This window comes from Pholis gunnellus (assembly GCF_910591455.1).
Source record: "Pholis gunnellus genome assembly, chromosome: 16".
Taxonomy (NCBI): domain Eukaryota; kingdom Metazoa; phylum Chordata; class Actinopteri; order Perciformes; family Pholidae; genus Pholis; species Pholis gunnellus.
In genome coordinates, this window is record NC_136543.1 from 12456460 (window position 1) to 12481761 (window position 25302).

The following is a 25302-nucleotide window of genomic DNA, read 5'->3' on the forward strand; positions in this document are numbered from 1 at the left end:
CACCGCGGAGAGCAGCAGGCCTGTGCGGAGAGAGCAAAGCGAACGAATGAACGAATGAATGAAAAGAGGAAGACACGCAGGAAACGTGCGCACCGCAGCCTGCGAATCGCTTACTGAGTTGAGAGGGCATGTTGAGCTGCAGGGAGGCACTTGTTGAGTTTCCACTGATGATGCTGAGGGTCAGAAGAGGTTGCGTTGTCTCTGCCATGGGCTGGCTGTCATTTTTATATTCGTCGGACAGGAGGGATTTCCCAATACCTCCCCGGCACGAAATCAATGGTTTGCGTCAGGCATCCGGTCCGGCAAACGTCTGTGGTTGATTGTGGTTTTATGTAAATGTAGAAAGTTCATCATCAATGGAGTAGGAATTCAGTGTACAAGCTGCTTTAACTCTTTTTTTTTTGCTCGTTATAATTCTATGTTATTATTATAAGGATAAACTGCTCCAGGCAATTCATTATTTCAACAATTTGAACAACAGTAAAACACGTTTCAAACACACACATAGTCAATATAATTTTGGGGGGGAAAAATCCAATGATATTTTCAGCCAAATAATTTGAAGGGAAAATCCACCTAAAACTATATTTCGGTGTATTTTCGGTGTATTTTTTATTTCAATCACACGCCAGGATTAGCTTCATGTCCAGTGAACTGTTTGGAGTATTCACATCAGACTTTCTTCCCCAAAATTTTGCAGCAATGTAAGATATTCTTCCTGATGACCAGCTGAAATTATCAATATCTCCCATACCGTGCCATCAACTAGTTCTGATAATGTATCTATGGAATATGTCCACAATTATATATTTACACAAGTTTAATTAGTGGACATGTTTCTTCTTATGAAATAGGTGATTCTCTTGTTTCTTCACAGTGATGCTCACGTTCCTTTTCCAATATTAGTCAAGACATAGACTTTCCATTAGAACGTTTGACAATGATTAAATGATCAGAAATATGATAAAATATGGAACTTTACCCAAGTTAGTGCTCACTTAAAAACAATGACTGAACTTGCCACTAAAGAAATGTTTGAAAAAAAAACGATAATATTACCAGTTTTTATTTTTCTTCACTGTAAAAAAAGAAAGAGCAGAGAAAACCCCAAATCTATGATAAATACAAATCAATTGTATTCAATTTTCTTCTTGAGTTCTTCTGACTTAAAATGTATTATCACACTTACCTTGCATGGGGACACCCAAGTGTACCGTTATACATCTGTGTTTCAAAATACATTTGATAATAGCTTATATTTTTACTTTTAACCATCCACTTCAGTGCCTTGAATATAAAATGACTTATTTTCCCCTTCAGGTTGGTGATGGGGCACTCATGTTATTATTATAATAAAGCAAACGCTTTCTAAATATTCAGTTTCAATCTATTTGTAAAACACCATCTGAGGTGACTGTAATATGATATTTCTTTCAGAATTGGCATTCTAGAATTGGTGCTTTGTTTTATCAGACAGATCATGTCACATCTTCCACAAAGTAAATGTTGGGACAGCAAAGGGCACAATACTAAGCCCATTGACTTCATTTCCAAAACTGGATTTCTTTTCAAACCCACACCAACAGTAATTGGTTAATTTGTCCAACCCTTTGGTTATGACAATACCGACAAAACTGATGAAATTCCCCTCATCTTCAGCTGTAATACTGGCTTTCTGAAACCCTAAACTAAGATGGTGAACATGGTAGACATATCTACTAAACATTGTCATGTTAGCATTGTCATTGTCGGCACAGAGTGGTTGTAGTACTGCTGTTTTCATCTTCTCTCTATAAATATAACCAAAGTGCTTAAGTATATTTTTTGCTGCTGTAGCAAACAAATTTCCCCTTGCGGGATAAATAAAGTATTTATCTATTTATCGCTATGTCATATTGTTTGACCCATGCAGTGCAGGGTGGAAATATTCATGCCAGATATTATTTTGAGGTGGTTTTGATAAGATTTAATATGTAACGTGGGCTATCACTGTACCATCTTCCACCAGGCACTGGCTACTTCCTGTGTTTTCTCGACTTCCTCCCTTTCCTGGAATGCTCTCCTGTTTGGATAATCGACGTAGATCCTAAAGAAAAATGAATTCCTGTTAAAAATCCCTTTTATTTTCACTATCATGCGGCCAATTGTTGTCATGTATAAATGACTCAGACTAGGAATATAGCTCACAATGGTTTGGGTTCCTGTACACGTTTATGCATTTGATAACGTCTTTCTTATGAAGTTGTTCTATGATAATAAACCTGGAAATGAGTTTAGTGCTTTACGTGTATGGTTTTCCAATTACTCACACACACTGTTTTCTTGTAATCACTTGAAGGAGAATAAAAAGGAAGAGGTGCGTATTAAAGACGTCATCTCACCAACCAGCTCCACGTGTCTCATTTACTTTTTTCTTAAAAAATCACAGAAAATGTAATCATTAGTGCTTTACTCCACAGGCTCCGTGCAATGCTTTGTAATCAGAATATTGAATTTGCTATAACTCCCCCTGCTACTATTTTTGATATGTAACTTCCCCTCTGTCTATTAAGATTACTGAAACTGGAGAACCCCCAAATTGGATTAAAAAGCAGTAACCTGCACGCTTGTTGATGCTGTATCTGCTCTGTGAGGGATTATGTAAGAGTGGGGTTGTGTCCACTTTTGATCAAGGAGTGTTCTGGTACTTTCAGTGGACAATTTGAGACTTTAGAATAGCTTAGTGGTTGCAATGTCTGAGCTGAGGTTATTGGGAAGTGCCAATCCTCACGATCTCCGTCCTGTAGAGCTCAACACACACTTTCAGTTTGCTTTGTGGACATTCAAAGTTTTGATTAATACAGCCATTCCATTTCTGAACCTTCAGTGCATTGAGTTGCAGTCATGAATTCAATTTGTTAGTGATTATTGTGCTCAGTTGTTGTTTGGGAAGAAAGTGTGTTGAGCTGGAAGCAACAGCTCTGACTCTCATTTCTGCTTTTTTGTTTGTGAAGTTTATTTATTGTCTATCACAGAAGTCCACAGTCTGCAAACTCTATCAGCCACAGTGAAACCATGTCTCTTCTATTAAACATGAACTGCATACACCCTTAAAATACAACATTTAGTCTTTCGAAAAATGTAATAAACACTGATAAAGCAACTGTGTACTCTATTGTAAATTCTCAGTGCATGGCAAAGGGATTTGTCTCAGATGTGCACATGTGTGTGTATATCAAGTTTTCACCGTACTTCTGTACTTTGTTACTTTGCATTTTAAAAGGGGCTTAGCGCTAAGCAGCTTGGAGTAACTGCACATTAAGAATTACTGCATGTTGTTTCTCTAAGTATGGTGCTCTCACAAAACACAGAAAGAAATGCGTTCCAAACCTTCCCCCAAACTGAGAATATCTGCTATTTTTAAGACGGTTCAAGCAAAGCAAGTCACAAATCTTTAAAAAAAATACATACATTTTGCTGAGCTGAAATAATAAACAGCATTCTGATGTAAGTGTTGCTATTTTCAAGATGTGTGAGGGCTGAGTGGAGAGCAGTGGCGACTGCATCCTCTGTGGATCTGTTGACTCTGTATGCAAACTGGTCCAGGTTTGGCTGGGATGTTGGTTTTGATGTGCTGGAGAACCAGCTTCCCAAAGCACTTCATCAGCATGGGGGGTGAGTGTCAAAGGGTGGTAGTGGAGTTCAAACATTGGACCATCATAACTCATATGTCAATGAACATATTTAAACCTTGTTCAGGTTCAGAGAGGATTGTGCAGTTTTTGTTTTAGTTCCTCTTATGCTTCTACTGAAATCCGTATGACTAAGAAAGGGAGGGATCAAATTAGTTACACGAGAATCTTTTTATATTTTAACTCTCCAACAGGGTATACTGTATATTAAGTAATCACATATCTGCCCTTGTGTACTTTATTTGCTTGGATCAGTTATATTCAAGATAATATTGCCTATATTCATCTATTGCATATTTATATATAATACAAAGGCAACCCCTTAATTACATCCTAAAACAGGAAAGATCTAAGTCAGATCCTCTTTTTGTTCTTTCATTAGCAATGAAACTCAAATTCAGGGGAATTCTGCTCACTTTAGCAGTTGTGTGTTCGCTGTAATATGAACATCGCGCGTAGATGATCTACAGCGTCATCAAGTTCCTCTTGCATTAATGTTCCAGTGTTTTGCATCCATATCCAGTTTGGTACCGCCATATCCTCTTTGTGTGCTCTAGTATAGTGTCACATCTATTGCATTATGGTAGTATAGTGTGTCATTGGAGTTACCAAAAACACATGTGCTGAGCTAACACAGTATTTCATTAAATTTCTGTAAAACAATACAATAAGTACAAACATTCATATAGAAAAGTTTGGTAGTATGAATACAGTTAAGAAACCATTTATAATAATAACCAGATGGGAGTGTCTGTTTTGGCTAATGCAGAGACTCAGACAAAACCTGAGAAATCAAGGTATTTCACCACACTGATGCAAACATCCTGAAATTCCAATATTACCATAAAGCAGTTTTGCTCATTGATTTGCAACATTGCCTCCAATTAGCAAATACAAATGTTGCCTCAAAGTTCCCATTAAGTCCAATGCAACCCGCGCTCCTGTGCTTTTATTTCATTTTTGTTTGTGTCCTCAACAAATTTGCAAACATAAAATTACCAAAACAATTAATATGCAGTCAACCTTTGGTTGACTTTTGGTTCCCCTCTTGGTCTGGGATCCCCGGGGCTGTTGCCCACCTCGCCTGGTTGGTATAAACATTGGCCTTAACAATTGGCTGGATATAGAAATGATATAATAGAGAAACAGCCTTAAGAAGAAGCAGATGTGGACCGGCGGTTGAGTTGATGGACTAAATAATTACATATAGATGATCAAAGCAGCAAGTTGGCCTTTTTATCAATAGAAATATTACTTTAATTTCTCATTTTTATGAATAATTAATGAATTTTGAATCCCAAATTGTTTCCCACAGGACCAAAACAGTACTTTTTCTGTATTCCGTGCTCAGAGTTCGCTCTATACCTTTTCAGATAAAAGTCTCTTGAGTGCATTATGTGAGCACTGGCTTCTCTTTAAGCTCTGTACTTCCACTTTCCCCCAGGTGTCCTCTTGTGCACTTTAGTGTCTGATCTTAAAAACCCCGACTTGTTCAATGTCGGCGCTGCCAAGTCACATTCCTCTCAAATCACTTGAGTATTGAAGGTTTGCACTTAACAATGTGATGGCTGAAGAGGGTTGAAATGAAGTCTGACGTTGAACTTTTGTTCAGTCTGCAGTTCACCATGATCACTGCTAGATGGCAATCACGCAGCATCTATGACGAGAGGAACGCCGAGTCCTTTGAAAAGGAATGGGGAGGACTGTTCTGTGCTTTTCCCACGCACACGCAATAATATATGACCGTGACTTTGAACAGAAATTGCTTGAGGGCCTCTATGGACAAGGAAGTATGTGTTTGGACTTGAGTTTGCCTGTATGAAATACATACGTATGAATTACTGTGGGGTATGGAAAGTATTTATCATCTAATGGCTTTTTAATTGTCTCAGCATGAATGGATCAGCATCACCCTGAAGTCCATTAAAAGTTTCTGATATTTTTGGAAGCAAAAGTTTTGGATTCTCATCTCATATGTTGCCCCCCCAAAACAGATTCTTATCATTTTTGGCTTCATGCACTAAAATGCACACCATAACCGACCCTATATGTAGATTGAGTTCAACAGGACTAGACTTTGTTCATACTGCAAGCGTTGGCGCTCAATTCTGATTTACTGTAGTGAACCGAACCGCACTCGCAAAAGACAATAGCATAGATCACCGTAGGGAATTAAACATGAAGGTCAATGAAGTCAGCGTTCATGGTTTCATATATACGTTGATGTGCAGTGGAAGCCGGCGAATTCCTGAGCAGATGATAACGAGGATGAGGATAACGAGAAACAGAGCCACATTTTTTATAATTACTTTTTGTGGAACAATGGCTGCTCCCTCTGTATGGAGTGGAAATGATGCAGGGTTGGAGCCAGGAGTGGTGGGATCGTGATGTGAATAGTTTCACGGCACAGAATTGTGACGAATGTTGATCTGGAGTTTCGTAAAAGTAACTCCGATATGACTGTTCAGACTGAGGTTATGTTGCAAAAAGAATACCTAATTTAGGAGCCCATATGAAAGTGGCCCAACACTCCATGTGATTTGTGCTGTTTACACTTGTGAAAAACCAAACAGATCTGAGTCACATACGCATAAATAAAAATCAGATGTGAGCGTTCAGTGTGAACGTCCTCTACAGAGCCTGCAGCCACGCTATTGGCTCTGTGAGACTGCATAGGCACAGTGGTGCTTTGAGCTAAACGTTGACGTTAGCGTGCTAACATGCTCACGATGACGATACGAACATGCTAATGTTTAGAGGGTCTAATGCTGGACATGTTCACCATCTTAGTTTAGTGTGTTAGCATGATAACATTTTCAAATTAGCAGTAAACTCAAAGTACAGCTGAGGCTGAGGGGAATGTCATTAGTTTTGCAGGTATGCTGTCATAAACCAAAGTATTGAACAGATTGTAATTGTGTGCTGATGATGACGCCAGATGAAAAGTTAGTTTCACCAAAGCCGGTATAGGAGTCGTCAGATGAGGTCCATTAATGGGTGCACAAAATGACATCGATCCATCCAATAGTTGTTGACCTATTTCACTCTGAACCAAAGTGGTGGACTGACCAGCTAGCTAGCATGGCTTTAAAAAAGTATTTTTGGAACGCCTGTTATGCAATAAAGGGCAGTTACTGAAAAGTGCACAGAGCAGTACAGCTCTTTCAAAGTCGGAGCCTTGCTTCGGTTCTTTTATACCTGACCTTATCCGTCATGTTGTGTTATAGTTTCTTGTTCATTTTAATGTGGCAGTCCTTCTCCTCACTTTGCTTTCCCTCCAGACTCTGCTCTCAGTTTCTCGTACTGCTGACCAGCTGGTTTCTCCTTCTCTCAGGCCACCGTGTTCTTGTCTCTTCCTCTCTCTCTCTCTCTCCTCCTTTGGTGCTTTGTCTTCTTCTTCTTCTTCTTCTTCTTCTTCTTCCAGTGGACAGAGAGCTCCAGAAGAGAGGAGAGGAATTGTATCTCTGCTCAGCTTGCCACAGGCACTCTTCAATATTTAATCAAGAGTGCATTTGTTTGAAGAGAGCTCTGAATATGTGTGTGAGTGAGCGATAAAGAGGAGATGTCTGACCATGTGTGTGTGGATACTGTATTTGTATGCAGGAGAGATGCAGAAGAAAGTGTGTATGTTTGCGTGTGCGGTGACATTTTTAAGGATGAAAGGCTTTCTCCAGCCCTTTGGTAATTGGTTTACTATCTCTCTCTCTCTCTCTCTCTCTCTCGGCTTCGGCCCTCTTGTTCCTCTAGCACTTTCTTTCCCCGTCTCCTCCTTTACTCCACTTCCCCTCCCCCTATAATCCATTCTTCTCCCTGTGCATCATCACGTAACCTCCCTGTACTGTATAGTATCGTATGTGAGCACGGCCATGTAGGGCTCATTCATTCATATGCTGTACTTTCAGGTTTATTTGATTTTGCTGTGTGTGCACATGTATGCTGTACATGCATGTGTGTGTGTGTTGAATCGGCAACGGGTCTCCGTGGTCCCCAGAGACCGCAGAGCAGCATATTTCATCATCCCCCAGACTCGGCACAAGAAAGCCCAAAGTCCCCTCCTCTTCTTTTGCTTCTTCAGCAATTCAGAAAAACACTGAGTGTTTTCCTTCTTTTCTTCTTCTTTCACTTGCAGGCGTCTGCTGGTGCTGTAAGTCTAACATAAAAATACTGCTGCTTTCTTCAGATACACTGATACACTTTATTAAAGTAACTTGTCACATGCTGTACACTAACTCCTAACTGAAGTCCTTTGAAAATGAGCTTCTGGACTTCTTCTGGAGAAAGAATGCCGATTATCTTTACTTCTTCTCAGTCAAGACAAATTTGACACATGTGAACTGTGCGACGACAATTCCACAAATTATATTCAAAATGTCCAATGGCTTGGTTTATTTTAGTGCATGCAAAACCTTCAGTGGCATCTTTGGCAGCACTTGCCTCAACACTAATATGTCCCCAGTCACAGCTGACCGTTGTTTTCACGGCTTCTTCTTCAGCGCTGTCCATCAAAGCGGTCTGAACGATGATCTGAAACGAACCGATGGGCTTTCTGTTCTCAGTATTTTGGGTTTAGTTTGTCTTTTATAACTTTGGTAAATGATGGCACACATGAGGCCTGGCCAGATATTAGGGATCATGAACAGGAGGACAACATTTTCTAAATTGGGCCCCTCATCCACACCCACTCCAGGTTGTCTAGTTTCATATGACACCAGCAATAAGCTATTATGAGTCTTGTTTAAAGGGTAAGCATTGTGTCACACATGCGGCTATCTGAATCTGAAAAATATATATCAGTGACAACAGCTTTGTTGTGTTGAACACTAACAAAGTGGAAGTGTCAGTGGAGAGTGAAACCTGGTGCATCTTTACTTGCATGCATACGGTATGGACTTTCAGATTTTGTCAGCGTGTAATGTCAGCATTATCATGAGAAATGTGACACTGACAACCAAAGTATGGAGAGCAATGGAGACAGTGAGAAAAAGTCATCATTGCTTATCTCCGTTATTATGCACATAACCATTTCTTTAACTTATTTGTGTCTGCATTTAGCAAAAAACTTGCATTTAGCATGTCGATGGATGAAGTGTTACAGTTCGCTTTTGATCTAAACAAAAATAAAGAGTTTTTCCTCACATATGCGTGTGTGTGTGTGTGTGTGTTATTCAGACGCTAAACAGCCCACTGGCCCATTACATCCGACAGCTATGTTGTTGGTATAATCGGAGTCCCTGAAAGGGGCCAATTATCCCAGATTACAAATCCTATCAGGAAAGCAGACTCGACATCTCAGTGATACAAGCGAACCCACTGCACTCAAGCTGAACTCTGCTCACATTTACGTCATCTGGAGCCTCTTGGATCTACAGAATTCAAATGAATTATCTTTTCTAATCTGTAATCAAATTGAATGCACTTTCTTCAACTTCCCAAGAGAGCACAGTTATTTTTCAAGCTATGAGTGAACTCGTTATTATCCCATGACTCCTTCACTGCTGCGAAACGCATGGTTTTGATTTGCGTGTTGCATGAAAAAGAGCTTCTTATTATAATGCAAGAGAAGTGCACCCTTTTTAATGTTGGATACAGATTTTTTTTTTGTTAATTGATGATGTGGTACATTTAAAAACAAATGGTTACATTATTGGCTACAGGCTTTAACTTTTCCGGTCCGGGTTAAAACATAAGAGGCACACACTGGGGCTTGTTTAAACCTCCACTATTACCAGCATGTTATGCAAACACACACTGCCTCTAACAAAAGGAAGCAGAAAGAGGACTATTAGCATTACGAAAATGTATAGGGTGGGGAACCACATGGGAGACATGGTGTCTCATCTTCAACACCTCACAGGGTGGAGGTGGAGACTCTCTCACGTTTCAGCTCACCTCCTTTCTGCCTCAGGTTAAACTCTGATGAACAAAGCTCCAGGCTCCACCTAATTCTCACACAGTCTGTGTAAAATACAGCTCCAAACCTGGGACACAGGCTTTGCCATTTAGCACATACATCCCCCCACACACACAGACATACACTCTGTGGCTGCTCTTTGTTTACTTTTGGAAATTTGAGCCAGGTAGTGATGTAGCCCTACAAAGTGCCTTCATTTTCTCCCTCCCCCCCTATATTTTGAAGTGTTTTCAGTTCACAACGTGTGACATAGATAAACATTAAAATGATACTAAATGTGACTGCACCAGTAGGCTACAACAGTTTACATGTGATGGTCTGAAACGCATCCCGCGCTTTTCTTTCATCGGACTGATCAGAGAATTAAAAGGTGGAAGTGATGCTATGTTTCTATGCACCTGTGACCCCCCTCCTCCACACACACACACACACACACACACACACACACACACATCAACCTGGTAGTAGTCGCCTACTGAGGACTACGACGCGTGAGCCTTTGGGTGGAGCAGCAACGTCGCGTGCTGCGGAATACATTCAGTGGGTCGTTAGAGCTGCGCGCGGTTTGGTTGCAGATGCAGGTCGCTGCGTGCGAGCGCGAGGCGGAATATGGCGAACGAGCGCGGGCGGCAATGCGCCTCGTGAGGATACTGTAGACACCCGGTTGCGGTGGCAGGCGGCGGCTCGAGAACGGACCGGAGACGGAAAGGAGCCATGGAGGACTCGGAGCCCGCAGAGGACGGCTTGCTCGCGGGCTTGCGATGGAACCGGAGCACACGGGACCAGGCGCAGCTAAAACACAAGATCCGGGATCTGCCAGGGCTGCTCAAGCACGGGCTGCACCTGCGGAAGAAGAGCGTGAGTATTTCTCAGCGACCGCTGACTGACTGTCCGTCCTTCCGTGTGTGTTGTGCTTGATGGACATTAGCAGCGGCTGACGGGTTTTCACCTTTGCAACCGCGAGTGTCCCCGACACCGCTCCGTGCCGCGAGGCTGTTTCGTAACCCCGTCACGACTCAGGTGTTTTCATTTTGTTACGAGCATTACTGTCGCAGAGGCTGTGTGTGTGTGTGTGTAAGTGCGCGCGTGTGTGCTCGCGTGCCACATCCATAATAACTAGATTTGCTGTTGGACACCATACCTTCACACTCCGGTAGTCAAGGCAACACTACTACCCCCCCACACCCACACACACACACACACACACACACACACACACACACACACACCCACACACACACACACACACACACACACACACACACACACACACACACACACGCATACACCTACACTAAACAATGCAAAATCTCGGAATCTGTTAAATTAGGCCCTATTTTGTTTAGAAATATGTGAAAACGGTGAAATACCTTCAAATGTCTTCGTCATACAAATTGTTTCAGCTCTACTCTATAATAAAACTATTTTATTGAATTATTTTAGATCTATCAACAAAAGAAATCCTCTCATGTTTTGTGATGACTGGTCTAGTAAGCAGTACATGCGTGTGACTCGATGTGCCCCGATGTGGAACGAACACACCTGACAAGCCAAATATCTGCTCGCAGTGTCGTTTCTGCTCATCTTCATCATCGTCATCGGTGGCGTTCCAGGAGAAAAATGTGTCCCTGATTGCCTCTGTGAGAATCAGGGACAGAGTGCCAACACTTCCCGTCCCACTGGTGCCAAAAATGTGCTAAATATATGCAACATTTGTGATGAAAAGCCACTTTAGGCGGAGATGAGCTGTTCTTGTCTCCTGCAATTTGTTATTTTAAGTGATGTTTAAAGGACTTACATTTTGAGGCTGCTCAGTGTTCCTGTTACCTGATTAATACGATTAACACATTAACAATAGGTAATCCTATAATCGACTGCAGAATGGAATATGCAAATATGAAAGTCTAAATGATACCAAACAGACAACATTACAATGAAACCACAAGGAATAGTTTACTATTGACTATTACAAAAATATGAAGTTACACCAACCACGTACAGAGCTGGATCCCACTCCAAATAGCCGAAAGAAGGGAACACTGAGTAGAATGTGGAGTTTTCCTTCTTGTGTCTTCATCTAACTTGGTGTGCGTGTGTGTGTGTGTGTGATGAGGCGTGGGTACGTAGTGTAAAGGTATGGCTGTTCTGTGCAGACTGGTTCTCTCCAGTTGGCTATGGTTCACCTGGCACACGCACTCAGACAGAAACATGCTTGTTTTTGTCTGAGTGTATAAGTTCTCCAAAAAGATGTGAGAGAGGAACTGCCACGGACTGTTCTTGCGCTGCACTGAGAATCGGAAACGGTAAACAGTATCTCAAATCACAGCATCTCTTCCAGAGGTGGACACCTGTTTACCTGGTTTGTTGTTCCCTGCAGAATATTGGGCTTTTGTTTGTTTTTATTCTAATACTCGGGGGGGGGGGGCTCTGTAAAAGCGCAAAACACCCGACACAAGCAAGTTTTCACATTACCTCATGAGCTTCTTTTGATGTTCGCCGACAGCCTATATGACGTGGAACTGTTGTGTTGCACAGAGCCATCTGTCACCTGTGGTTCCAGCCTGCAGCACAGAATCCTGTCTCACATTCTTCTCTGTTGTGACTTGCTCTGGCCTTCAGCGTTTTTGGCTGAGATTGAGAAATTTGCAGAAAGGAAATGACTTTTTCGACTTTCAGTACACTTCCCAGGGTGCTCTGTACAGTAGCCGCGCCGTAGAGGTTGACACCAGGGAGAACGTGGCTAGTTTTCGTCCTTTTAGCAGGTGTCAGCTTGGAGAACCCACCTAATAGTCAAGCCAAAAGTCACTTACGGATACATATGTGCTGTGGAGTTCACTAGTACATCATACTAGTAGAAGCTGGCCAGCAGAGCGGCTGGCTGGGCCGGAGAGACGGATGCTGACGGGCCAATCTCCAGCTCCAGACCAGTTTCACTGCAGACTCTTAGTCCTGCTTGGATTTGTGTGGCTGACACCATAACAGAAGAAAACCCAGTGTGTACACGGAACTTTCCGCACATATAAGTTGCCATCAGAAAACAGCTGACCAGTAAGGCTTTCTCCACCCTGACACTGTGTGTGTGTGTGTGTGTGTGTGTGTGTGTGTGTGTGTATGTTGGGTAGCTGATGCCATTTAATGCCATTTGCATTGAATTTGCAAGCAAAGAAATTAGTCATGTTAGAGGTGAAGAAGGTGGAATTACGCAATGGCATATTCTTTTACAAATATTCTTAAAAAACAGTTGAATCGTGGTGCATCCTCAGTGCAATCAGGCCATTTTGTTTGAGAATGCAGCTTCTTTGTCTTTCTTGCATTTATGGCGGACTACAAACTGGAAATTGTATTGCTGCCTCCAGATGATATCAGAGTTTTTGGATGTTTTTTTTTGTAAAATGACACTTAATGGGACCATTATTTGTGAAGTTACAGCTTGTTGTGGATTAAAACGTGAGCACAAACGTAGACTAACGTTACTTCGGCACACAAGCACTGTACAGTTTGCTGCTCAGAACATATCATTTCGGCTGTAAAATGAGATTATTACAGTCATAATGTAAGCTGGGAGACTTTATGAACGCTGTCTTGGAGGGTAGTTGAAGATATTCCTCTGAAGATTATCTCATTTCTGCATTCAGCAAAACAGTGGCTTGCGATGTGTATTTTTTTATGTCTGCCAGCAATATTTCACATCCGTAACTGCATTATACATTAAGATAAGAAAGATGAAAGGGCAAGTGAGGGGTGGAGAGAGAGAGAGATGTTGAACACGCATAGAAGCACTGTATCTGACTCAAAGGATTAGCACAGTGCTCATACTACTTCCAAACTTTATTAACAACTTCAATGAAGTTAAGAACAGACTTTAATTAGATGAAAGATGCACAATAAAGCAATTAAGTTTACGCGGAATTAGCAAATGCTGATAATAGATGAAAGAAAACAAAAGAACAAAGAACTTTTTGGGGGGGGTTTTGCAGTTTTTCAAAAATGTTAGGGATTTACAATAAGTCCAACAGTCCAAATATAGTCAAAATATCCAGTTTTCTAACCAGCAGATATTCACAATTGAATGCTGAAACTGTACAGATTCATTTTCCGTCGATTGATAACTCAACTCTAATTAGTCTTTTATCAACAATACACAGATCACTGACGTGTTGGTAAGCCAAAGGTCATGTGTGCTGGCAGATAGGCGTGGTCTGGCAAGTGGGTTTCTTAATGTGTGTGTGTGTGTGTGTGTGTGTGTGTGTTTGCCTATTTATGTGTGTGTGTGTCCATTGAGCCGTGGCTGCTTTGATGTCTCCATTTTGATTTCCTTGTATAACGAATCTGTCGGGGAGTCGACAGGAGCTTGGTGTGAATGAATACGAAGTGTGTGTGTGTGTGTGTGTGAGTGTGTGTGAGTGTGTGAGAGAACGCTTGCAAGCACACCGCGCTACAGCTCTTCACTGCTCAGCAATCTAATCTGAGAGTAATCCATTTCTTGCAGATAATGACCTCTCTCTCTGCTGCTCTCTCTCTCTCTCTCTCTCGGCACACTTTGAAGTCATCACACAGATAAGCATGTCAGCGTGTGTGTGTGCTCTCTCTTTTATAGCTCTCGTGCCTCCTTCATTCATCTCCTCGTCTCTTTCAGGCCTCCGGTGTACGGAGTGCAGTATACTATGCTCCGGTGATGGAGGAGAGCATGCTTGTGAGAAAACTTAAGGCCCCAGACAAAGAGACTCACAGGAACATGGCCAGCAGACATGTCTCTCTCGTCGTGTGATACAGTATGGATGACAACTCCTCTGGAGACTGTGTGTGTGTCTGTGTGTGTGTGTGTGTGCGTGTGTGTGTGTGTGTGTGTGTGTGTGTGTGTGTGTGTGTGTGCGTGCGTGCCTCGACGCGCGTTTGTTTTTGTGAGGAGAGAGACGATGGCGGAGAAACAAAGACCTTCTCGAGAGAACTGTGTTCAACAGACCGGGAGACAAAGAGATGGAGAGATAAGATAGAGCGACCGAGACAAAAGAGAGAAGAGAAGGAGCGGGACGGAGATAGCGAGAGTCAGAAACAATTTATTTAGTCTGCGTGCTCGGCTGGCTGGTGTGCTCTACTTAACCTCCAGTCCAAACAGCGCATGTCGTCACACGCCCGGGAAAAAAAAAAGCTCCCATCTTTACTGATATCTCGGAGGACGTCCACCCCGAGCTGGCGTTTTTTTTTTTTCACAGCCCAAAAACTCTGCTCTTTTGAAAATGTTCTCCAGCGTGGATTAATCTAAAACTCCAGCCGTGCGTTTTATTGCAAATAGGGGAAACAAATGTGCTTTTGGACTTTCTGTCACCCCCAGCTTTTTCTGTGATCCCTCATTTGAAGTGATAGTATTAGTGCTGCAGCTGATGATTACTTTCTAGAGATGTGCCGATTCGGATATGGCTCTGTTACTGACTTACATAGCTGGATCGGGTTATTGGATACCATTATTGCTAATGAATAACAATTCAGTACATTTGCATCGATGTATTTATTTGTTTACAATTTGTTTTACAATATTAAGAAAGCAGTGTTTGAGTCACAAGCTAATGTTGCCTTACACGTAAAAGTATTAACCCAGTCACTCCCACACAATGCTTAATAATACAGCGTATTAGTGAAACAATTCATTAAGTATTGGATTGGTACTTTGTGTCGGCCGATACCAAAAGCACAGGTGTCGCTATCAGGACTGAAAAAGTTGGATCGGTGCATCCCTAATATTTCCTTTGTTGGTTAAGTCACAGATTATTTTAAAAGATAATTATTTGTTCTATAAAATATAAGACTGTAGCAAAAAATTCCCATATTAATTTCCTTAAACCCGAGATGGCATTTTCATATTGCTCGTTTCGTCCGACCGACAATCCTAATAATTGTTGGAAGGTGGATGTTGTTACCTTTGGAGCCAAAGTTAGTTTTTATGCTAAGCTAAGCTAACTGGCTGCTTGCTGTAGCGTTGTATATTTTAATGCACACATACGAGAGTAATATCGATGTTCTGCTCCAACTTTCTGCAAATATGTGTATTCCTGTGATGACGAGTGTTGTAGGTGAGCTGTGATACAGCTACTTGCTTCGAATGCAGTTTGTGTGTATGTGTGTGTCCTCGCTTGCCATTGTGTGTGCGTGTGTGTGTGTGTGTGTGTGTGTGTGTGTGTGAGTCCCAGATAGTGTCATCGCTCTAATGAGGATCACACACACCGCTCTTCATCTCTCTAATCATCCATCTCATTTTCCTGCTACTCAAAGACATGCGTTCCTCTCCCTCTCCGTCTTTGTCTCGCTCCCTTTTTTTCTCTTTTTCACGATTACAATTAAAATGATTTCACTGGCTCATCGCTCTCCCGCTCCATCCGTCATGCTCATATCCCCCGTCATGTATTCATACACTGTTGTGATTGGTTCAGCCTCCCTCTCTTCTCTCTCTTCTTGCGCGTTAACTTATTTATATTTCCTCATCTACAACCATCCTGCGCAGGTGCTTAGGTGCTTTTCATCAGTTCCATCATGTGATCTCTCTGTTTCTCACCATTCGTCATCGGGCGAAGGACGGCAGAGATTTCTACTTTCACTGCCTGAGCTCACAGACCTGTTGCACTCCTATTGCAGGAGGTTCTTGCTTGGCAAATGAATAGCTCAGCATTGCAATAAGAAACAAAAATAGCTTGCATCCAAGCTGTTCCTTAATGTTTATTTAAAAGAGTGTTCCCTCTAGCTTTGGTGCAGCTTTTGTCGGAGTTACCTGAATGACGTGTATCCTGTCGAGTTGAATTTTGCTCCGATTACATTAATTAATTCCTCTTATTAGATTTGTTTTCCATTCCACCTGTTCAGTGTCTTTCAACTGATTGGCACTTTTCAAAAGCACTTTCACAGAAGTCTTTTAAATATGACATGTCACAGGTGTAAATAGCACAATCAATGAATTCCATGTAGCTGCTGTCGTGCATAATGGCTCACTGTTACCCTGTCATGGCTCACTGGGCCACTTGAATAGAACAGAGACACCATTAATGGTATTAGCACCTGTTTCTTTTCTACCACTGACGAGAGAGAAAGTGTGTGAAAAAGGCCAGCAGTTGACTAGCCAGCTATTGGAAACTGCAGATGCGGGTGTATTGAACCTAAACTCCCTTGTCACACCTTGGTTACACATAAACGATCTCTCCATTCAACCAGTGGTAACTCAGGTGTGTCAGTGTAAAGGTGGTAAATATTCATGCGACAGTCATTCTTTGCTTTGTGTTGATTTAATTTAGATTGTTCACTTTGACTTCAGAGAGTCTTTGGCCGTTGATCAGTGTCATAAACCCTCTTTAAGCCACAGTGATTCATTGTTGTAAAACAATAAAACAGTTCAGGGAGGTCAATATTTGTTAGACACTGTAACGTTTCCCCTGCGTCATATTTAGGGTTCCTTTCATCTAAAAGCTTTGAGATATCTTTAAGTACTGTGGTTAAACGTTAAATTACATCTTGGCTGCATATCAACAGTAAAAAACACAATACGGATGTATTTTTGAAGCTGGTGCAACATCATTACTTTATGATGATAGAACGTGTGATTCAGCACTAAATATTCTACAGGACACTACACTAACAGTAACCTGAACTCTGTTAATTGAAAATTTTGAAAAGTTAATAATCAATGCTGTCATTTCACATTCATGTTGTATTTGAGTTAAACAATATTAGAGTCTATGAGTTTGAAAATGGAGCTACGAAACATTTGAAGAAGACTTTTAAATGATCAGCAGATCAACTAAGACGAGGTGTTGCTCAATTGCGTCCCATTGTATTGCACTGCAGTGAAATACAAAAACAGATGTGTGCGTGTAGTGCTGTTTCCGGTCCATGTGGTCGAACACTTACGATCAATTTGAATCTGTTTTACGACAGTAAGTCGTGTCATCACAGTCGTGACAGGGATGGTGTCATCGCTGTCATCTAGCTCCTCTGGCAGTGGCACCATGATAATCCAGAGAGATTACGACTTTATTTCCTGTTGGCGGGGGAAGTAGAGGTGGAGCGATGACGCCCGGGGCAAAGACTGCAGCATGACAGCAGAAGAGATCTATATTATGTTGACTGTTATGTTGTGACAGTCTAATCTGTCTAATCGCACAGGAATTTAATTTCTATCTGTTGACTTGATGAGTGTTTGAGTGAAGGTCAGATAATCATCAAACACTTTAAATTTGGTAAAGTGTTTTGCAGTGAAGTATGAGTGTTTGAGCAATGGTTGTTGCTGCTGGTGGCTCAAACAAAACCTGACTAATGGTAAAACTGGTCTTTCTCATCTCACAGTCTTGTTGGTTCAGTGTATTTACTGTGTGTGTGTGTGTGTGTGTCATGGTGTGTTGGCTCTGACAGCTGTATGTATTGTGTTTCAACAGCAATCACCTGACACTATCCCCGGACCGAGCACTGGACCTACAGTACATAAGGTAAGGAAACACTCACACACACACACACACACACACACACACACACACACACACACACACACACACACACACACACACACACACACACACACACACACACACACACACACACACACAGAGGTGATGTCATCCTTTTAGTTTTGCAATGAAGCAAAGGTGTGTTTGTTTAACCCCAATACAGGTGACATCAGTGGTGATATTACCTTGGGGCTTTTTCCTAGCTAGTTTCACACACACACACACACACACACACACACACACACACACACACACACACACACACACACACACACACACACACACACACACACACACACACACACACACACACACACATCCACACACACACACACACACACACGCGCACACTCTCAGGGAGAGTCTTAATTTGAAATGCATCAATATAATGCGGTTAAGCAAATATCTGGTACTGCAACTCTGAAAAGGCCTTGGGGCTTAAATATCTCACTGGAGTACATTTCTCTTTGAACATGGAAAACATTAGCTGTAAAAACAACAACATGTGAAACTTGGATGCTGCTTATTTATGTGCACCGCACTCCAAAACAATCTATATGTCTGCTTGGTAGTTTGTTCCTCGGCACTGTTGTATTCTTATCGGTTGTATTTCAGTAGATGCTCTTTTATATCTTGCCTCAATGAAAATGTTTATATCGTGATATTACACAGAGCAGCGTGACGCTGGTAAAACGCCTTGCCCATGAGCACCTGTCCAGTAAGCTTATTGCACAGTTAACAATTAAATTAATAAAATTGTAAATTGTGTCCGTCCAATACTGCAGTGCGCATAGACTGCGATACTCTGAATATGACGATGACTAATCAGCACCTGAACATAACTTACATTTGTCTTGAAGCCAAACCCAGTTGTTATGTTTACAGTCAATTACCACAACACAGTGTCTCTTGGCACATTATGTAACAAACCGTCAGGAAAAGTGCAAAACCATCTGCAAAAATGTGTATTGTGTCAACCATGTGCTTTAGGGGTTGCAGGTGCCCCCTTTTGCATCTGCAAAACAAAAATAGAGAACCACCCTTAAGCACTATTTGCACAGGACTACGATATTACCAGGGGACCCCATGTCATTTAGAAATCACCCCCCACGTCTATGTTTTTGCATAGGGACAAGCTATTTTTGTATTGTACTCAAATTTACTGACATTATCATTCGTGCAAATGTTGATCTCCTGCTGTCGAGCAAGATGAGGCCCCTGAGTTTGCACCCAAAATGCTGTTTTTAAACTTTTATATATAATTGCCAACGCAGCCTCCATAATTCTCGACAGGGAAAGTGGCAAAAAGGCGCTGAGTAAACAAAAAGCGAGCACAAGATGCTGATTTTGCATTTATCACATGACCTCTGTCTTTGGCGGAATACGGTACGATAATTTGAGGGGGGATTTTTATTGACAAGTTCTGGACATGGCAGATTGGCATGAGACTACGATCACTGACGACCTCCACAATCATTACACACTACTAAAGGTCCCCATGGAATACTAGTGCCGTTGCAATACATGGGAGCATTTATGACATGCCCGACCATCCTAATATAAAAGTTATATAAGAATATAATGGCTTTCAGTGCAGTCATCTGCAGACTCTGCTCTCCATGAGGAAGTCTCTGAACATAATGTGCACGGAGCCTCGTCTGTCACATGTAACCGTGAATAGGAATGTAACAGAACAAGAAGCTCATATAAACGGCTTAATTTAAATACGGTCTTATTCACCCGTGGCGTCAATAGCGAGATTCTTGCAGGGCGTGTAGACAAAGTCAGTGTTTAAATCCCGTCAATGACAGCATGTAGCCACATGAGCTCTCTGCAGTCTCACGTCAATGTGCAAAATCATGGCGGGATACGAGTCATTTTATTCGCATTTGTTCATTTTTAGTGTTCTCTGTGTGTGTCAGTCATGTTCCCAGAGTTTTCCATGTGCTGGTCGGGCTGTGAGGAATGCCTTCCTCTCTCATGGACCATACCCGGCTAAAGACAAGATACACCTGGCCAGAATCATACGGTACACTTGTCTCTGTGTTTGTGTGTGTCGGTCTGTGTGCAGAGATCAATCCATGTGTCTGGCTAAGCATGTACACACTGACTCACCAGTCACTGTTGAGCCCTGTTCCGATTGGCCAGTCCAGTTGTTTATGCAGTAAGACGAGCAAAGCGTGACGTAGACGTTCTATAGCAGAGCACAAGATGCTCCGGGAATACATGCACTCTCATGCAATATAGTGCACATACAATGAATACAGATGCATGCAAAGACCATGTGAACATCTGGACAGAAATATAAATAGGTTCTCTTAACAGTCATCGAAAGTACACACACAAACACACACGCGCGGAGTTTATCCTTGGGGGAAGCAGACGGAAAGTATTCAATGTATTCAGAGGAAAAGGCTTAGAGAGAACTAATGAATAATCAATGGATATTGATTAAATAAGAAAAGACAAGCCTTGTGCAGAGGGAAGAAGTGTGTGCGTGTGTATGTTTATCATAACACTGTGCTTGTGTGCTGGAAATGTGTGTGTGTGTGTGTGTGTGTGTGTATTTTAACAGGCGCAGCTACGTGGGCGTGGAGCTGGTGCAGTGGCTGTGTGAGCAGTGTGTGTACGTGCGCTGCCGGACCACTGCTGTGCGCGTCTGGCAGGTGCTGCTGGAGCTGGGAGTCCTGCTGTCTGGTAACAACACAACTACACACAAACACACACACACACACACACACACACACACACACACACACGCTAACACGACTAGAGGTTGCAGTGTGCTTCAAAATGTATAGTCACCTTCCAGTGACATCGGCCACAATCTACACACGCTGTAAAAAGACAAACGATGAACCAGTTGACCGGGTAATTTCAAGCATGATAAAGAGATGAGTTCACCGCTTCGTTCACCTGCTTAACTTTCCATAAGGTACTTTAAATGTATCCAAGCGCCCCAATAATACCCCTAAACATCCTCTTTCATTATTCACCAAACACCATGTTAACAGCTAATATTTACACACTAAAGCTTGTAATATAGTGAATCTACTATCACTATGGATATGATCCGTATGTCCGTATTCAATAGAGCTGATAAAGAAGAAAGTTAATTGTTTGTATTATTCATTTTACGTTTACCCTGTGTTGTGTTGAAGGTACACTGAGTATGCTATGGACGACGCATCATTGTACAGAGGGCATAATATTCAATGCCGGTTAATATTTCTTTAAAGAATGAAGACTACAACTTGAAGTTATTTGATTTGAATGTGAATAATATATACTTACTTCTTGATAATCTGTGTACATCTGTGTATATTTGTACAAACAATACCACTTCATGCATCATTCTTCACTTATTGATTATGAAAAGTGAAGAAATGTCACTGTAATGATCTTTTTATGTACCTTCATCGGGTATTATTATAGGATGAACACCACGTTTGTTAAAGTAGTAGTCACACATTATCACTGTGAGAATGATAATTGGAATGTAGGAAGCTGCTACTTCTCACTTTGTTTTTCTGTGTCTATTCTTTCTCCAGTGGACCAGCGCGTGATGTTTTCAGATTCCAACTCCTATTACCAGTTCAGCTTTGAGGAGTGTGACTCCGCCTCCTGTGACTTTCGCTCTAATGAGGGGGAGTGGTCAGAGGCGGTTAGGCTCCTCCTTCAACTCGCCCCGTACATCCAGTTTCGCTCTGGAGGCGGGGCCAACAGCCCGTAAGTGTCCAATAAAATCTCATTGCAAGTTATGGATGGTAAAAAAAAAATCAAGTTTGAATATATAAGTATTAGAGAATGAAAATATATTATAGCTATATTTCCATAAATTTGTTTTAACAAAGAGAACAGCAGCGCCGTTTAACAACACATGTTGAATATTCAATATTTTCCCAAGTTAGATTGGTTGTTTGAATTTTCAATAAATAGTGACGGCTCTAACGGATGAACATACAGATGGATTTCATTAGTTACATTCATCTGTTGTGATGCCAAGTTAGTAGTTTCCACTGTTGTTACTGGGCCCCTGTTATTAGAGCCAACATGTTAAACTGTTGCAGAATGTCGAGCATAGTTGCTGGTGAACGTGACTCAGCTGCAACACACTGGACGAGCTCCATTGACCATGAAGTGGAAGCTAGTTGCTCTGATAAAATATCAAATTGGAAGTGACATTGTTCCCATTTCGATATATGATTGAGGTCATTTGTCTGTCTGATAAAAAGTGACAAGTCGCAGGGTTTGATTTGGTGGAAGTGTGGGCGAGCACGCTCGCAAGTGCATTCCTGTTCATAATGTACGCTCACACTCTCTCCAAAGATCATCCCCAAATCCCAGCTCGAAACTTAATCTCTATTCAGTGTTTTAAATCCTAAATCTAATGCACAAAATCTGACTCATGATGTGATACACACACACACACACACACACACACACACACACACACACACACACACACACACACACACACACACACACACACACACACACACACACACAGAGTGGTGTCAGCTAAGGTTCCCAGCTTTTCTGCTCCTCTGTGTGGGATTCCTGCTGAGGCTGCCACTGAACTCAATCTGTCACTCAGAGAAAGAGAGGGAGACGGGTAACAAAAAATATACCGTATATATATATATATATATATATATATGGAGAGCAAAGGAACAATAGCACATGTCAACACATTCATCTGTGTGTCAACGTCAAAAAGCATATTTGTAGACACCAGGGAGAGAGCACGACAGCGAGGGGAATTGAATGTCATACTTACTAATATGAATCTCATGTAACATTCTGTATGTACCTCTATGTTACTTTCTATATAGTGCAAGCCATGCATAGTTAGTGGCAATCCACCCAAGTGTATCCACAGCGTGCAGAGGAATGGGTGGGAGACATGGTGGCTATTTGCATTGTAGGTCCCCTCCCCCCCCTGGCTTTTACCTGTAGTTCTCTGGTGTGACAGCAGAAAGATGAAAAACAGACCAGAATGTAATTTACAAACCTGAGGAGTCTGCATGACTGTATCATCTTGTGTTTTTCATGTATTCTTAGTCATATGAAGGGATGTGAAAATATTTTGTAGGTTTTTACTCAAAGCGACATCCGAAAAAAGTGCTGTTTTTTCATTTTCGCAGATTAGACACAGATGATATTATGCTTTCAACATTCTCACTCGTCTGTCACTTGGACCCCGCTGCTGTCTGTGTCTCTCTTTGACAGAGGCACCATTTCTCTGCAGGCATCCTTTCGTCTCCCCCCTCCCCCCCCCCTTTGTCTCTCGCTCTCTTGTTGGCGTAAAGGAGAATAGTTGTAGCTGTGTGGGGGGGACACACACACACACCTGATGTATTCCACTGGCTGCTTCCAAGAGACTTTACGATGCATTGGTTAACACAATAATCCGTTGGTTAATGCTGACTCTTGATTCCTGTTGTTGAAATTGTAAAAAAAAAAAAGGAGACAAAAGGACCAGAGGGCTCATAAAATGCAGTAATTTAAATAAAATCCTGGCAGTGTGCACCGTCTAAACCCGCCCAGGCGAACAAGTGTTTGTTCAACCACCTGAAAGCAAAGCTTACGGCTGAGCTAATAATGAAATGAAACATTTTAACCAATGCTTTTAGAAATGCCTCGGATATGTTTTCTAGTCAGAGTTCTCAACCTGCGTCATTAACAAATTTAAATTCAGGAGAAATACACTATTTTTAAAGGTGCTGCATCACCATTTCAAATGCAGCCGTGTGTAACTGATGCTCATGCTGCTCATGAATTTTGGCTCCCTGTCTCTTGCTGTAGTTTAATCTAATGAGGCAAGCATTAAATTGATACTGATGACTTGATAGGGCAACATAGCTGACTGTTAGGCCTCCTGCCGGTGATTTCTACATTAGCGAAGCCTAACGACAACAACGCTCTACTAATGAAATGGGTTATCTCCTCTGCATCGTGTGTAGAAGATGTTCCTGTGTGAGTGTCATTATTCAGTTTGTGTCAACACTGCCAGCGTGTCTCAACGGACTGCTGTGTCTGAAGAATAGAATTGTGCTACCAGCAGGCACAACGTGGTCATTAAAGTTGATTAGTTTATTGTTCATTGTTCCCTGCAAGAGTCTCATGGTCTTCTAAATCTTGAAAGATATCTGTTTTAACTGAGAGTCTCGTATAGTATAAAAATCTCTCTCTCTCTCTCTCACTCTCTCCCTGTCTCCATCTGAATGCCATTCTGTTTCAATCTATTGAGCTTTATTGGCAAGAAAGTCTCTCTGTCTCATTGTCTCTCTTCCTCTGTGTCTCACATTACAGTAAGGGCAAAGCTTGCATATATAGTGCTTTTTAGAAGAGCTGTGTAAGGAGAGGGCATTACAGTTATGAAAAGATGTCCTGCACACTGGCCCCTGCAGCAAAAGTCCCCACATTTGTTCATTTAAAGTTAAATCCATGTCAAGTTTAGATTGTCAGAGCGTGAACTGACCACACTAAACTTAAGGCACTGATTTCAATCCTTTTCTGTACAGTATATCAGTTGCACACAACTTCTGTATTCACACAAAACACAAGGGAGGGACACAGTAATATGAGCAGCTGTATAGTATAATGTAATCCAATACAATTGCCCTGTAACAAAAACGTTGAAAGCAATATGTTCAGAGTATATTGGGAATGTCCAATATCTGTCACCCTGTATAAAAACAATTATTTAAGCTAAATATGAGGTGCGTCTTCCTCGTGACATTATGCAATGCACTACAACAACAACTTCAACTACAGTGTCGGCTTTGCAAATACACATTTTCTGGCAGCGCTATTACTGAATATTTGATGCCCAAATCTTTGTACTTTGTCCCCCCCATTAACGCCACCCCGCTGCATATGATATAGCAATTAGGTTGCCAGTTTTCCTGCATTTGAAATTCTTGCATAAGCTTTCAATTCGGATCACAACCACATGTGCATTTGTGGTAGATAGTTTAGAGTGTGTACTTAAGGAATCTAGTTAAACAACAGGTTGGTTTGAATGTGATCTGTTCTGGTAAATCACAGAACACGACTCCAACCAGCAGCCTTTTGTAGGCGCTGATCACAATAATTCTCTTTCAATACTGTTCTGCGCTGCTTAATGATTGGTGACACACCTCCCACTGTGCCTCTCCTCCAGCTCTGGTATATTCAGGCTCATGGTGAGTCACCAAATTGCTAAACGAACGGCGGCCAAAGAAACCTAATG

At 41.7% G+C, this 25302-nt stretch overlaps 1 protein-coding gene across 1 annotated transcript in view; it reads left to right on the forward strand.

Annotated features, from left to right (window-relative positions):
• Positions 1–10296: 10296 nt before the first annotated feature.
• Positions 10297–25302, forward strand: part of rapgef5a (Rap guanine nucleotide exchange factor (GEF) 5a) — a gene marked incomplete at its 5' end in the record, with an annotated part of 42574 nt that continues 27568 nt past the window's right edge. The window contains 5 exons of the mRNA XM_079176276.1: positions 10297–10440; positions 17997–18047; positions 19988–20094; positions 20641–20762; positions 21617–21794. Coding sequence (XP_079032402.1) covers positions 10297–10440; positions 17997–18047; positions 19988–20094; positions 20641–20762; positions 21617–21794 — 602 coding nt within the window. The remainder of the gene's footprint in view (positions 10441–17996; positions 18048–19987; positions 20095–20640; positions 20763–21616; positions 21795–25302) is intronic.